Below are 15177 nucleotides of genomic sequence, written 5' to 3'. Positions count from 1 at the left end.
ATTTCAAATAAATGATTAGGAAGCAATTATTTTGAGGGTTTTTTTGTATGTTATTTTTGTTATCCATAGTTGTATGCTAGATGGACACACACAAACACACACACACACACACACACACACACACACACACACACACACACACACACACACACACACACACACACACACACACACACACACACACACACGCATACACCCACTGAGAAGGAGGGGGCGTAGGGACACAGAACCTAACCCATCCTTGCGTTCTAACACCCATGCTGCCATACTATTCCGTATTTTTGGAATACTGCCATGCAGTATTCCAAAAATACCAGGATAGTGTAGTACATCTGATCGCATTTCGCAGTATTCAGCATACAAATACAGCAGCATCCTTTTCGTCTGTTCTGGCCCACGGCCCTCTGCTCTGTGATCAGTAAAATCACCTGTGGTATTTCTCAATTGTTATGCAGAGAGCGCATACTGTGTCCATGTCCAACAGTGCGTACTATGTAAGGGTAGTTGCAGTATGGCGTGTGTGTGTGTGTGTGTGTGTGTGTGTGTGTGTGTGTGTGTGTGTGTGTGTGTGTGTGTGTGTGTGTGTGTGTGTGTGTGTGTGTGTGTGTGTGCGTGCGTGTGTGTGTGTGTGTGTGTAACCCTTCAAGTAAAAATAAAAAGTATAGGATTTGGAACGCCGCCAGTGGCCGAGTTCCAAAACTCGTCTCGCAGGAAGGGGACGATGTTGTCACGGAATGCACATATGACAGCGCTTTCGCTAATTTCTGGCACAGTGCTGTGCCAACACTTGCGCTGTTTGTTTGCTGCAGCAGCGTCAGCGCGCTTCGTCTTGGATAGTCTCCGAATAACGACCCTGACCCTTTTATTAAGCCTGCCCCTCTTGGACGGTTCCTGACGGCTGGAGGTTGGTGAAAATATTAAAAAAACATGTTAGGTCTTTGCCATTTTGTGGTTGTTTAGACTGTCAACATAGACTGAAGGTTGTTAAGGCGAGTTTGAATCCGAAATATGTGATCCGTAAGCGGTGTTTTATGTTACATTTAACGTAACATTTTGTTATATTTTCTTTCTTTTTGATATATTTTTTCAAAAACATGTTACACATTAATTTGTAGCTCTTACCGAGTTAATCCTGTAGTTCTCAGAATAATTTGATCTGCAACGCCATAATAAAAATAACAGGGCTAGTTATTATGCAACTAACACAACAATCCACCCTATGGTATAGGCCTACACATAGAACCCCAACTTGAAATCCCGAAAAACGAGTTGAGCGACACAGAGGTCGAAACAAAGAGAATTCCAAACCCAGATGTCAAAGAGTTCAGATCTCCTTGCCCAGTCAAAAGCAGGCTAAAGGTTGTCCAATGTTTTAAAATCATTTACAAAATCTTTGTGTTGTGTTTTCTATGCGCGTTTGTAATGTGATGGTATCATTAGCCTCTACATCTGACTGATATGCTGTTATTTTAATGTTATGCAATGTTATGTACTGATTTTATGCAATCACAATTTCTCTTCCTCCTGGGCCTGTGAAGCTATGACGTCAGCAGCGTTTCTCATCTTACTGGTGCTGCCACTGGTCTCCTCCCAGTCCTACCACTGGGGCGCCTGCCCTGACCCTAAGATCCAGCCCAACTTCAACATCGAGAAGGTACACACGCACACGCACACGCACACGCACACACACACACACCACACCACACACACACACACACACACACACACACACACACACACACACACACACACACACACACACACAACATGCTTACCTACATCTTAAATGTGTGAGCTTAACAATAAGTTGTTGAAGCGTCTTTGATTGCTAACTGTAACAAATGTTTCATCAAATATTTCCCTCCACAATTCTGGATCAAAAGCTGCATGATTACCGTAACACATTAGCAGATAGATAGTGTTACTATAGAAAGCCTTGATATAAACGCTGTTGATGCTAAACGTGGGTGCGGTCCGCAGTACCTCGGCACCTGGTACGAGATCGAGAAGCTGCCGGCGTCCTTCGAGAGGGGCAAGTGCATCGAGGCCAACTACAACACGCGCCCTGACGGGACCATTCAGGTGCTCAACTCTCAGTTCTAGTAAGTCTCATCACAACCCTTTACAGCGCGTCACTCAGACACATCCCTTTAACTATCTTTTCCCCTCCGTTTACCTTTAATGCGTTTTAGGAATGAATATCTCCGTAAAGGCAGACTCATTGCGGAAACGCGTCTAGCTGTAGAAACTCTGTAGTACATGTTCAAGGCCACTGTGTGCCGCTGGTTTTCCACCAATAAAAGAAGAAGACGAGGTGGAGAAAGCATTTTTTAAACCTTTTAGATTGAGTAGAAAGTACAAAAAATAATACAAATCAAACAAACCAATTTAGACGGAACTCTAATGTTGCCGCCTGGTAGGGAGGCGATGAGGTCATCGTTTGCGTATCAGGCGTCCACACGAATACAAACACGAAAACGCATAGGGCCGTTCTTGTCTGATTCACCCTGGGACCTGGTTTAAGAAAAGTGTGTTTTCGGCCACCGAAAACGCCGGATCCGTCTGGACGTTCGGCCCATACGCACAAGACGTATCAGTACATTTGCTTTGCCAGACTACAAAAACTAAAAGAAGAATCAACCATAAGAAGCCTACAATAAATACGATAGTTAGAAATACTATATAATATTAAAATGTTAACGTGTTTATACAGTAAAGAAGTATGCGCTTAATATCAGATAATGAGGAAGCTGTCTGTCTATATTTCTCTTTTTCTTCCTGTCATGTTCTCTCTCCACTCTCTCTGTTTACATGCAGTGTTCATGAGTGCTGCAAGGTACTACTTTGGTCATACAAGCTTTAATCGTATGCATGCAAATCACACAAGAAAAAATGACAATGAAAACAATTCAGCACAAACTAATTTAAATTCATCGTCTCGAAGATGCATGTCATTAAGGAGCAGTTAAGGGCATCTTTCCCAGGGTACACAGTTACCACTGGACTATCACCCCAAAAGCTCTGTGGGAAACAAATGAACCAATATCTCTGGGTTGGCTGATGACTGGGGGTTTTTGTTTTAAAAACTGTGCTTCAGTCTGTCGTGCGGTGACTGTTCGAGTTCCCAGTAGAGGGACAATGAAATGTCTGTGGGATATTTGGCTGATTCTATAGAAATCACCTGACTGGGGAAACAAACAGCTATTCTCTCTCTGTTTCCGTCTCTGTCTCTCTCCATTATTTCGTCATGCATTCTAAAAAGAATGTGACATCCACCTACTGTTGGTACATTAATTCATGAAACTGGACAAAGCATTTAAAAAAAGAATTTATATCCGGTGTATTCAACCGGTATTTGCTTTCTATCTCTTGTTGTGTCGTTGTCTTGATGGGAATGTGGGAATGTCATAATGTATGGCTTACATAGTCCTGACTACACATTATTCCTTAAGTGAAGAATTAAACTTCATCATTAACCATTTCGATAATATAAGAGTACAGCTCTACACCTAAAGGGAAAAATAGGTAATCCAATCATTATTAATTAAGTATATTGTTCCTCTCTCTCTCTCTCTCTCTCTCTCTCTCTCTCTCTCTCTCTCTCTCTCTCTCTCTCTCTCTCTCTCTCTCTCTCTCTCTCTCTCTCTCTCTCTCTCACTCTCTCTCTCTGTTCTTTATCTCTCTCTCTCTCTCTCACTCGCTCAGTAAGCAAAAGTTCCGGACAGTGGAGGGCACGGCAGTGATCCCGGACCCCAGAGAACCGGCCAGGCTGAAGGTCAGCTTCTCCTACTGTAAGCCCCCGCTCCGTGCACCTCCGCCACGTGATCACCCATCACTGATCAAACATCACCCATCACTCACCACCCATCACCACATCACACGTCACCCGTCATCACGCATCACGCATCATGCATCACGCATCACCCATCATCCATCAACCCAGAACCCATAACAAATCAACCCATCACTCATCACTCATCACTCATCACACATCACGCATCACGCATCACGCATCACGCATCACCCATCACGCATCACGCATCACGCATCACGCATCACGCATCACTCATCACGCATCACGCATCAACCCATCACCCATCATCCATTAACCCACGACCCATAACAAATCAAGCCATCACTCATCACTCATCACTAGTCTACTGGCAATGTAAAGGGAATAGAGTTCAACTGAGAGTGCATTGTTGTTGTTTAAGGCATAGTTGAAATGTCAGCCATAATAACTCAAAACTAGTCAAGCGAGTCTATCGGTCGATCTTCTAGAGGTGTGCCAGACGACGCCGTTTCCATATCATAGGCAAATCCAACTAAACTGGTTGTCGTGTGGGTGTGTGTGTGTGTGTGTGTGTGTGTGTGTGTGTGTGTATGTGTGTGAGTGTTTGTGTGTGTTTTAGTGTGTGTGTGTGCTTTACATAGGCAGACAAACAAAAAAACCTGACAATCATTTTGTGTGTGCGTGACGCATCACACAAACGCACCCTATCCTCCCCATCCCGTGAAGTTGCTCACGTCACCTCCTCTTCCTCCTCCTCTGTGTCCCTCCCCTTCCCCTTCGCCCCTCCCCAGTCACGCCGTACGCCCCGTACTGGGTGCTGACCACGGACTACAGCACTGTGGCGGTGGTGTACTCGTGCACGGACGTCCTGCACCTGTTCCACATCGACTTCGCCTGGATCCTGAGCCGCTCGCGCTTCGTGCAGCCCCAGACCGTGCAGTACGCCAAGCAGCTGCTGGCGGGAGAGGGCGTGGATGTGTTCCGCATGAAGCCCACCGACCAGCTGGGCTGCAAGGATTAGGAGGAACAGGGGCACACATACACACACACGCATATGGATACACATGCATACACAGACACACAGACACAGACACACGGACACAGACACTCGGACACAGACACTCGGACACAGACAGACAGACAGACAGACAGACAGACAGACAGACAGACAGACAGACAGAGACACACACAGACAGAGACACACACAGACATAAACATACACTCACAGATACACAGACGTACTGACACACACACACACACACCCAGACATACACACACACACACACACACACACACACACACACACACACACACACACACACACACACACACACACACACACACACACACACACACACACACACACACACACACACACACACACATCCTGGACCGGTTTATTCCAACTTGAATGCCCTTTTTTATATTTTCTTATGTATTTGGTTTAGGTTGTCATGATAATCGTCACATTTTGTGTTCCAACCGCTTACTCTATGTTTCATGCATAGTAAAACCAGCCCAAACATGTAATCACATGGTAATATCTATTATCGTATAGCGAACGGCTTTGAATAGGTGATTGGTTAAGTATATACTTTCTTTATGTGATGAAATCGGTCACCAGCCCAGGGAGCACCCTTACCGCTGTTTCCTCTTAATATTTTGTTCATCATTTTCTGACTTTCCATTGGCCTTTGATAATTCAATGGCAGCGCTTTGCTAGAACTTTGCAACAATCATATACCTCCTATTACGATTTGACTTATATATAGTATCCCATTTTCACTAATCTTCAATTGAATATGAACAATTTAAAATAAAATATCCTATACCGTCTTCTGCGCGTTATTTCTTCAAAAGAGAGAGTGGGATTGATTGATAAATGAGTGGAAGTGAGAGAAATGAGAGAGCGAGAGAGGGAGCGAGAGAAGTAGAGAGAGACCATGGACCCACCTCTCAAAACCTGAACCTCACATCCACCTCCAGACGCCACCAGACCTGCTGCCCCGCCTGCCCTGAGAAGACCTGACACGGTAAAGACAACCGAACCCTTCCATACGATGCATTAAGAATATTAACGGCATGAACACAGATGTGACTCAGAGACATCTCTGCTCTCACTTCTAACTCACAATCATTTTTTCAGGTTTTGTGAGGTTTAATATTGTGTGTATAATTTTAAATGTAATTTAAATCGTTTTTTTATTTGCCTTACCTGAACAACACCAAAACATTCTTAACAACTAGGAACTGATGGCATACCGATGTAAGTATTTAACGTGGGCATGTATTGATTGAACACTTTGATGATCATGTGGTTATTTTTGTGTTTCTGGGCCAGCAGGTGCACAATGAAGGTTTTGTTTTGTCTCGCAGCACTCCTCTGTGCCATCGGAGGCCTCTGCGGTGAGTTTTAATACCAAACACAACAACTTTTCGATACAGAATAACATGAACGTTGCCCCAGTATTTCAATATGATTAAATGATTATGAAGATATTCATTTTAGTTGTTAAGGTTAATGTAAATCATTGTTTTCTTGGGATTATTGATCATTTCGGATTGTTTAAATGAATATTGATTGAGTGAGATGAGTGAGTGAGTTCTTGATGGTAATAAAACTGAGTATTTATATAATACTGTTTTCGGAAACACATTGACTTAAAGCATATCGAAGTGTTTTTTATGCTGAATGTGCACAAAGAACACTCTGTACCTGTTTGTGTAATGTATTCCTTCTGCACGCACGCACACACACACACACACACACACACACACACACACACACACACACACACACACACACACACACACACACACACACACACACACACACACACACTAACCAATTCACTATGTGTGTGTGTGTGTGTGTGTGTGTGTGTGTGTGTGTGTGTGTGTGTGTGTGTGTGTGTAAGTAATAATATTTGAGGAAGAACTGGGTATTTCGGACTCCTCTGGGAGAGACAGTTTTCCGGACTTTCAATCCCGTCTTTGTATACCGAAGGCAGCAGGGATACTGAGGAATGTTAAATATCTCTCTCCTCTCTCTACAGAGGCTAGAGTCATCGTACCAGAAGGAGGTACAACCACTCTGAATCTAACTTCCACCCTATCACTCACAAGTCTTACTAAATATATCTGATATCTAATGATGGACTATTATTTTTGTTGCCAAACATCAAAACGTGAAATACTATTGTAGTAGTATTAGTACTAGTAGTACAATTGTTATTGCAAGTGGTATAATAATACAAAAAAAAAAAATGCAGGGCCTATTTGCTAGCATCACTATGAATCATAAACTTATGAACACAATCCTTTGTGATTGTTACAACCCCTTTCTGTCTGTCTGTCTGCACGTTTTTGTCGACTTGGACCTAAAGTTCCGTACGACGAGCCCCCGGCGGTTCCTTATTGGCCCTACTCCACCTCCGACTTCTGGAACTACGTCGAGTACTTCAAGTCCGTCGGCGGGTACGAGCAGATTAACGAGATGGCGCGCGCCTTCTACGCGCACCAGCACCTCGGGGACACGCTGGGATACGAGACCAACGAGGGGCACGAGCACTGAGCACGGACCCGTGGACTGAGGAAGGACCGGAGGAGGAGGAGGAGGAGGAGGAGGAGAGGGGAAGGGGTGTGTGTGTGTTGGAGGGTGGACGCCGACGACGATGACGTGGAAAGTTAACCCAACGGCTGTTATGGTCGGTTGTGATGTTTTTATTTGTAAAAATATATATGTAATAATGTAATGGTTTAAATATTAAAGTGAAGTAGATTTATCTTTATGAATCAAACGTAGGATAGGAGTAGGAGGACTTCAATAAAAAGAGAAAAACAATGTAGTACAATGTAACTATATATACACAACTATTGAAATAGCGGTTAGTTGAGCATTTCAATGTTTTCCAGTGTAATATAGGCCTATATGCAACGACATTATATACATATAAGTGTTACTTATCTAGCATAGATTAAAAATATATATTCCCCATAGTGTCATATGCATTATGAAATAAACCTTTTCTGTGGAGTTTCATTTGCGGTTTTTTTTCAATGTGTTTTCACCATAACTTTTCTATACCAAATTTTTCTAAAATTTTCGAACGATCTTATTAGCTGGAGGAGAGTTGAAAAAAAAAATAGGTATAGGAAAGAGATGGGGAGGAGAAAAACTTGCGAAAATTATGCATTGGAAAATTGAGATAAATAAAATAAAAAGTGAAATATTAGGTTTAGAAAGATTATGGGTGAAATAAAAAATCGAGCCAATGGAATAGAAAAGTGATGGAGAGAACATATTTTTCTTTGGAAAACGAAGTTACAGAAAAAAAAGGAGAGAATATGAAATCGAGAAAAAGGAGGTAGGCCTATAGAAAAATTATGCGAGGGTCCGAATCCACCGCGGACCGGTCCTCTCAGCGTCGGGCTCCGGGATCCAGCCGGAGGTATTTGAGTGTTACACCCGACGGTGCCGCTTTGTTTATGCTCTCTGACAGTGACCGAATCAACCTCCTCGGCATCAACTAAACACAGTTAAACCGTAATCACACCGGATTAACTGGACGGCGCCATGAAACCAGCGGTGGACGAGATGTTCCCTGAGGGCGCGGGGCCCTACGTCGACCTCGAAGAGGTTCGTTGATCTAAGGCTGAGCAATGCATAAACTGAAGCTCCGAGATTAAATAAAAACTATCGTCTCTTAACAATTAAACCACACGTTGTCTGTACGTTGATCAACGTTATATACTCTAAACGCGTGGTGGGTTCGGGTTTCCAAACAGACCTTTCCTATGTTTACATCAGGGTTAGTATTGGTGTAAAATAACCACTGAGTTCATCTCTGCACTGGGGTATAATGTCTGGGGGTCCACGGCCCCAAAGGCCTTTGAGGTGGCCTCTTGCTGTCCCAATAAACCCAGATGAAGACAGGAAAAGCCCACTTGTAAAATGACCTAGTCACTAGCAATGTTTGAGTCGCAGTGGACTGTCTCCAACACATCCAGTGAGTTAGGCCTGTGTAGGCACACAGCCTTCTAGATACTAAAGTCTTCATTCAACACGAAATGGATGCTGTCATTAGATGAGGTCCATTTGATGTATTTGAATGATATATATTTAGTGTATGATATGTTGTATCTTGCCGAGGAGATGTCTTAATCTGTGTGCTGTACCTCTCTCCTGCAGGCAGGGGGCAGCAGCGGTCTGCTCATGGACCTCGCTGCCAATGAGAAGGCAGTGCACCTCGACTTCTTCAACGGTGAACCACATTTCTTTCTGTCCACTCTGCAACATCTGTTCCTCGCACATAGTCCTTGTTACTAGAGGGAGGAGCTGTGCATTAAAAAAAGGGGTTTTGTCACATTTACTCTTCTCAGAGACATGGCAAAGAATGACTACTAAACTATTTACATTATTACATAAACGTTTAAACATTTGGATACACTGTTAAAACCTGCAAGAGCCCAGAAAGTGTAACCCATGATTTATGTGCAGTTCAGTTAAGGTTTAATTTAAGTTTGCTCAATTTAATTAATTTATCCTAAATAATGATGTGTTGTGTAGAGTTTCTTTTGGTATTTCTTCGTGTTGCCTACATATGTCAACACCAGTCAAACCTTTTCTAAGGACTTACACACCCCAAGCCAGGCCTGTAAACCCAAATATAACCAGCTCATGTTTAACCAGCACGCACACACACATACACACCCACACGCACCCCCCTCGGTCATGCAAACTCATACACAAACAAACTTGTACTGTGTGTGTGTGTTTTTCCAGTCCTGCAGTGAAGCTAAGAGGCACTGCCGTTAATGACCCAGAAAAGAGCTGATCGGTCACAAAAAGTAATGGAGGGGGTGTAGAGAGAGAGAGATGTGGGAGATGTACAGAAAGGGTAGGGGGGAGGGTTGGGGAGACATGGCTGTACGTAGACAGATGGGTCGGTACTGGGTGAGAGAGAGACAGAGGGACAGCACTAATGAGAGGGAGAGGGGTAGAGAGACATAGAAATGAGTAGGGAAAAAGAGAGAGAGCTAGGGGGAGAAAAAGGGAGGGAGGGGGGGGGGGGGGGGAGAAAAGGGGAGGTAGGGAGACGAGGGAGGTACGGAGGTGTGTGTGTTTGAAGGGAGTTTTATTGGTGCTTTCAGCCCGAGACCCTGCGGGACACTTTGCCAGTCAGCCACTTTGACCACACTTTAAAACACACACGCGCGCGCACGCACGCACGCACGCACACTGTCAGAGCTAAGGTACCCAAGCACAGGGCATTGAGGCAGGCCACGGAGCTGGAGGAACCTGGCTCTGAACGAACAGGAGAGAACCGGGTGGCGAGTTCAACAGGGCAGGTAGACGAGCAGGTTGGCGGGTATAGGTGGAACAGAAGACCAAAGGTTAGACAACAGCAGAACGCCAGAAAGACACTCCCCTAGAATCCACTGTTGTCCGGCGACATCACTGACATGGAAGGAAAACCAGACGACCTGGAGATGGGTTGAGGTGAAGCCAGGGTAGAAGCACTCCCAGGTGACACGATGATTGACCACAGGTGTGGAGATTTAGTGTGAGGCGATATCTGGTTAGTCACTGTAGAGTTGAAGGCAGTCGGTCATCACTTAAGTGCTTGCACCGTTTCAAAGATTCAAAGGTTTTTATTCGTCACACATACAGGATATGCAGCGAAATGTTTGTGTGACAAACCCGGTACTATCTGTGCTCAATAGAGTTTTAACAAATGAAATAAAGAACATTATAAATGTGTGTAAAACCAAAACTGGATAAACAGCTGATGTATGTAATGTGGCCAGGGTTAAAGTGTCAACAGTGCAGGGGAAGGGGGGGGGGGGGTTCCGGTATCACTAACTGACCGAGTTCAGGGCACTGATTGCCGGGGATTCCCAGTCGTTTATGGAGGTAAAATGAGAAGGTGTGGATTATGATGTTAAGGTATTAACGTTGGTCACTTTTGTTTTCTTCTGTGGTGTGTGTGTGTGTGTGTGTGTGTGTGTGTGTGTGTGTGTGTGTGTGTGTGTGTGTGTGTGTGTGTGTGTGTGTGTGTGTGTGTGTGTGTGTGTGTGTGTGCGTGCGTGCGTGTGTGGTATTCTGCTCACGTCTGCAGACTTCGAAGACCTGTTCGATGATGACGACCTACAGTGATGACGCCATCAGAAAAGCACCTCGGCCTCTGGCCTGTGTGTGTTTGTGTGCGTGTGTGCGTGCGTGCGTGCGCGACACGTGTGTGTGTGTCGTGCATTTTGTGTCTGTGTTTGTGTGTGCTTTCAGAACCATGAAACAAAGCGACAATTATCCAAACCTCCTTGTTCGCAACTTTGCTGAAATAAAGATTCATTTTTTCTAACCTTTTCGTATTTTTCGAACTTTTTTATTCTTAGAGGAAGAGCAGAGAGAACCAGGTGTGTTGTTGAATTCTGGAGATCCCACACATTCCGGCTCGGGAGCAAATTATGAGTATGCTTCATGTCGTTTTCGTGTTCGAATCCGCTCCTCCGTCGGGACAGGATTGCAGGTTAGCCGTAGCGGCGGCGCAACACCTGTTAGCTGAATGTAATTACACACACACACACACACACACACACACACACACACACACACACACACACACACACACACACACACACACACACACACACACACGGGGGATGCTGACCCCTTAGTGTTTCGCTTGGGCAGGACTCGGCAGGAGAATGTGCCGAGCCGACAAAGGCGTATAAAAGAAACGGCAGAGATAAAGGGTGTTGACATCTGGAGACGCCGGATGTGGTCTGATCAGAAATCCCCTGTCCCGGTCAAAAGCCACAGGGGAGGAATCGACTCATTGCAGCCAAGAACCAGGCAGCTTTAATGTGTTTTTGTCCCATGTGTTTTTCGTGGGGGGCCTTGAATGATCCAGAGTGGTTATGTTTATGTTTATTATCCTCGTCAAAACAAAATTTGTATCATTGTATCGCCGTACATCCTTGTTCTTGTTGCCAAGTTTCATGTGCTGGCTACCCTTTAGAAAGAATAACAGTAAAATAATACATAATTATTTTATAGGTAAGCAAAATTACCCTTTCCATAACTTTTGGGTCATCAAGGATCTGAAAAAATGCCCAAATGAACACACATCTGTTGCAGTATTGGTAAAGCTGACAGATTTACCCCAAAACCAGGCAACAGTGGGCCCAGCTGATTTACATTTACTAGAAGCAGGCAGGAAATGGTTAGGAGAAAAGTGCTGTGTGTGTGTGTGTGTGTGTGTGTGTGTGTGTGTGTGTGTGTGTGTGTGTGTGTGTGTGTGTGTGTGTGTGTGTGTGTGTGTGTGTGTGTGTGTGTGTGTGTGTGTGTGTGTGTTGGGGGCCTTATCCAGTAATTGGATATTGGTTTCTTAATGTGTTGTGCATTAAATCCAGAGTGTGGTTACCTATGCTTACAGTAAGCTTTAAACTAACAAAAAATACAAATGCAAAAATACAATACAACCACAGCAGTTTTCCACCTTAACCAGCAGTTTATTATAATTAAAGAACAATTTCTCTAAATCCTATTATTCACGTTAAATAATAATCAAATACAACTTGAACTTGCATTCATATAATGATAACCGTCCAAGTACTCCTACCTTCTACTTATACTATTGGTAAAATAACTATTATTAATCAGGAGACAGAAGCAGTGAAACGTTGATGGATTTGGAGCTTGCTCTGAAGTGTGTGTGTGTGTGTGTGGTGTGTGTGTGTGTGTGTGTGTGTGTGTGTGTGTGTGTGTGTGTGTGTGTGTGTGTGTGTGTGTGTGTGTGTGTGTGTGTGTGTGTGTGTGTGTGTGTGTAAGATACTGGCAAGCCTGAACACAGTTTAACTGAGAAGGGAACTGTAGTTTATGAAATTCCTCCATGTGTAGACCAGCTGTCACTGTGTGTGTGTGTGTGTGTGTGTGTGTGTGTGTGTGTGTGTGTGTGTGTTTTGACAGTACGAGTGTTCCCCTTCATTAGTTCCTTCTGTTTTTCTTTCTCTTCTCATCCTTTATTTATTGTGTGTGTGTGGGGAGGATTAACCGTCAGCCAATCACAACATGAGTCACGTGTGGGGGGGATCATTAACTTTAGATTTCTCCTCACCCCTCTCTTCCTCTTTCTTCCTCTCTCTCTCTCCACGTCTCCATCTCTCTGCTCGGCCCCTCCCACCTTCCCTCTCTTCCTGGCGTTAATTACGGAGGCTCCTAATTGGTCAAAGTCTTTTCTTTTAAGACTCATCCACCAATGGCGTTCCACGTTAGGACCCCCCTTGGTTTTCGCACAGGAGATCAAAATGAGTGTGTGTGCTGTTCTGTGTTGTTTCGTGTGTGTGTGTGTGTGTGTGTGTGTGTGTGTGTGTGTGTGGTTGTCAACAGTAATGAACAGTGTGCGTGTTGCGTGTGCATGTGTGCGTGTTGGATGACGCGTCTGGTTTAAAACCTGCCCTGTCTCCCCCTGGCCGGGCAGACAGTCAGAAGACCATCTCCAGGAACGGGTCTCTCCTCCCAAACACATCGCGTCCCGTCCCTACCAGGGTGGAGCAGGACCCCCGTCCTGCGTGGATCCTCTGAAACGTCCCGCCAACGCCAACACCCTCTGGACCCACAGGTAATGCAGATGGATGGATGTCCTTAGAGAGCAGATTTTGGGGTAAGGGCTACTTGCTCCGCAATGACTGCAGGTAGAGTCCTGACCTCGAGGTTGCGGTCATGAAAGTCTTTACCCTTAGTTACTTAGGTACCCTTAGGTAACTAACTACCCTTAGGTACCCCTTAGTACCCCTAATGTGTGCCTGCGGGAATCCTTGAGCAAGATGCCTAAACCCTGACCTGTTCCTTAATGAAATGTGTCTGGGGATATTTCCTGAAAGTGGCTTCGGCTGTTAGAAGGACTACATAATAGCTGTAAATGGGATCGAACCCAGAACCTTCGACTACCCTTGCTCCAGGCTGTATGAACTGCACTCGGGAGGTAGGAGCTTCGGTCAATTTAATGTACTTACCGGGCTGTCAAGTTCAGGTTGAGGTACGGTTGGAATACGTGCGACACCTGGTGCTTTGATGCGACGGAGCTGTGTGGACCAAGAACATGTCTGTGAATACCCGTCAAACCCTCTGGTCCTTCCAAAGGTTCTGCAGACCTCATTAGACTCTGAGGCTTTAACCGGGAGTTCAATGAAACCAAAGCAACCAAATGCATATAAGTTCTGCATCCCCTGTTTCTATTGGAGGGATTTCATGGATTGTTGACGATTATCGGTTAGACGTTTATTTGCATTCCTTCAAAAAAGGCGCTATCCTGATCAATCTTGATCAATTTGTCAGTATAAGATCTGATCTATTTATTCTATCTCCATTATCTAATTCTACCTGATAATGTGCAGCTGTTCTACCTCAGAAACGACAGGGTGTTTTTGACTTCTCTATCACTGTTGACGGGTCTGTTTGATAGTAAAGGATGATGTGGAGTCTCCGGTTAGTACTTATAGTTGTGAACAGGGCTGGTGTGTGTGTGTGTGTGTGTGTGTGTGTGTGTGTGTGTGTGTGTGTGTGTGTGTGTGTGTGTGTGTGTGTGTGTGTGTGTGTGTGTGTGTGTGTGTGTGTGTGTGTGTGTGTGTGTGTGTGTGTGTTCCTGCAGGAGAAGGAGGAGGTGAAGCCATGACTGGAAGCAGGAGAATGTCTGCCTCCTGCATGTTCCTCACAGGGCTAGTCGCAGTGCTGCTGATGCCTGGTGAGTACACACACACACACACACACACACACACACACACACACACACACACACACACACACACACACACACACACAGAGACACAAACGCACGCGTATACAGACACGTGTGTAAGCACACACGTACGCACACGGACACGGCGTGCACGCATACACACACAAACACATACATAAAGGCACACATGTACACACTTGCACGCATACACACACACACACACACACACACACACACACACACACACACACACACACACACACACACACACACACACACACACACACACACACACACACACACACACACACACACAGAAGCACCTTTAAGACGTACATGCACACATTGGTGTTTATGTTCCCAGTCCTGCAGTAAGGGTTACTGACACGATTGTTAATGATCCAGAAAAAAAGCGTCATGTGCAAAAGATCACAGTTAATGATGTTGAACATTTTGTAGCTGCACTATGAACTTGTCATAGATAAACTGCCATTTGTGTCATAAAATGAATTTATCACTTTATTATTACCTGAGAAATTTCTGTATACAGTAGATATATGTCAGATTAGAGACAATTTCACAAACTTTAATAGAATCAATATTTCGTGGCAACTTCAAGTGGCAAGTTCAAAGTGTAAACATTTT

The 15177-nt window shown here is 44.6% G+C and overlaps 4 protein-coding genes across 6 annotated transcripts in view; all 4 read left to right on the top strand.

The window, feature by feature from the left end:
* The first annotated feature begins 534 nt into the window (after positions 1 to 534).
* On the top strand, positions 535 to 5629 carry apodb (apolipoprotein Db). 2 transcript variants are annotated; one of them, XM_030349759.1, is made up of 6 exons: positions 753 to 904; positions 1229 to 1359; positions 1539 to 1654; positions 1981 to 2102; positions 3706 to 3791; positions 4585 to 5629. In XM_030349759.1, the coding sequence occupies exons 3-6, from the start codon at positions 1541 to 1543 to the stop codon at positions 4812 to 4814; spliced, it is 552 nt and encodes a 183-aa protein (XP_030205619.1). In that variant the 5' UTR covers positions 753 to 904; positions 1229 to 1359; positions 1539 to 1540; the 3' UTR covers positions 4815 to 5629. The 2 variants fall into 2 exon arrangements, with proteins under 2 accessions (XP_030205618.1, XP_030205619.1); XM_030349758.1 differs by lacking the exon at positions 1229 to 1359 and having other exon boundaries at positions 535 to 904.
* Positions 5630 to 6041: 412 nt separating this feature from the next.
* Positions 6042 to 7835, top strand: otos (otospiralin). The gene is made up of 4 exons (XM_030349328.1): positions 6042 to 6059; positions 6135 to 6199; positions 6850 to 6876; positions 7180 to 7835. The coding sequence occupies exons 2-4, from the start codon at positions 6145 to 6147 to the stop codon at positions 7365 to 7367; spliced, it is 270 nt and encodes an 89-aa protein (XP_030205188.1). The 5' UTR covers positions 6042 to 6059; positions 6135 to 6144; the 3' UTR covers positions 7368 to 7835.
* A 353-nt stretch (positions 7836 to 8188) lies between these two features.
* On the top strand, positions 8189 to 11155 carry cops9 (COP9 signalosome subunit 9). The gene is made up of 3 exons (XM_030349499.1): positions 8189 to 8432; positions 8985 to 9057; positions 10915 to 11155. Exons 1-3 carry the CDS (start codon positions 8370 to 8372, stop codon positions 10950 to 10952), a joined length of 174 nt encoding a protein of 57 aa, XP_030205359.1. The 5' UTR covers positions 8189 to 8369; the 3' UTR covers positions 10953 to 11155.
* Positions 11156 to 13150: 1995 nt separating this feature from the next.
* The window catches only part of and1 (actinodin1), an 8935-nt gene continuing 6908 nt past the window's right edge, over positions 13151 to 15177 (top strand). Inside the window, exons 1-2 of one of the 2 annotated variants that reach the window (XM_030349497.1) lie at positions 13151 to 13416; positions 14446 to 14538. In XM_030349497.1, the coding sequence (XP_030205357.1) occupies positions 14466 to 14538 (73 nt within the window). In that variant the 5' untranslated portion in view covers positions 13151 to 13416; positions 14446 to 14465. The remainder of the gene's footprint in view (positions 13417 to 14445; positions 14539 to 15177) is intronic. The other variant, XM_030349498.1, reaches the window with a different exon arrangement.

This window comes from Gadus morhua, chromosome 23 (assembly GCF_902167405.1).
Source record: "Gadus morhua chromosome 23, gadMor3.0, whole genome shotgun sequence".
NCBI classification, from domain to species: domain Eukaryota; kingdom Metazoa; phylum Chordata; class Actinopteri; order Gadiformes; family Gadidae; genus Gadus; species Gadus morhua.
The sequence above is the reverse complement of the archived record's forward strand: the minus strand, read 5'-3'. Positions and strand labels throughout refer to the sequence as shown.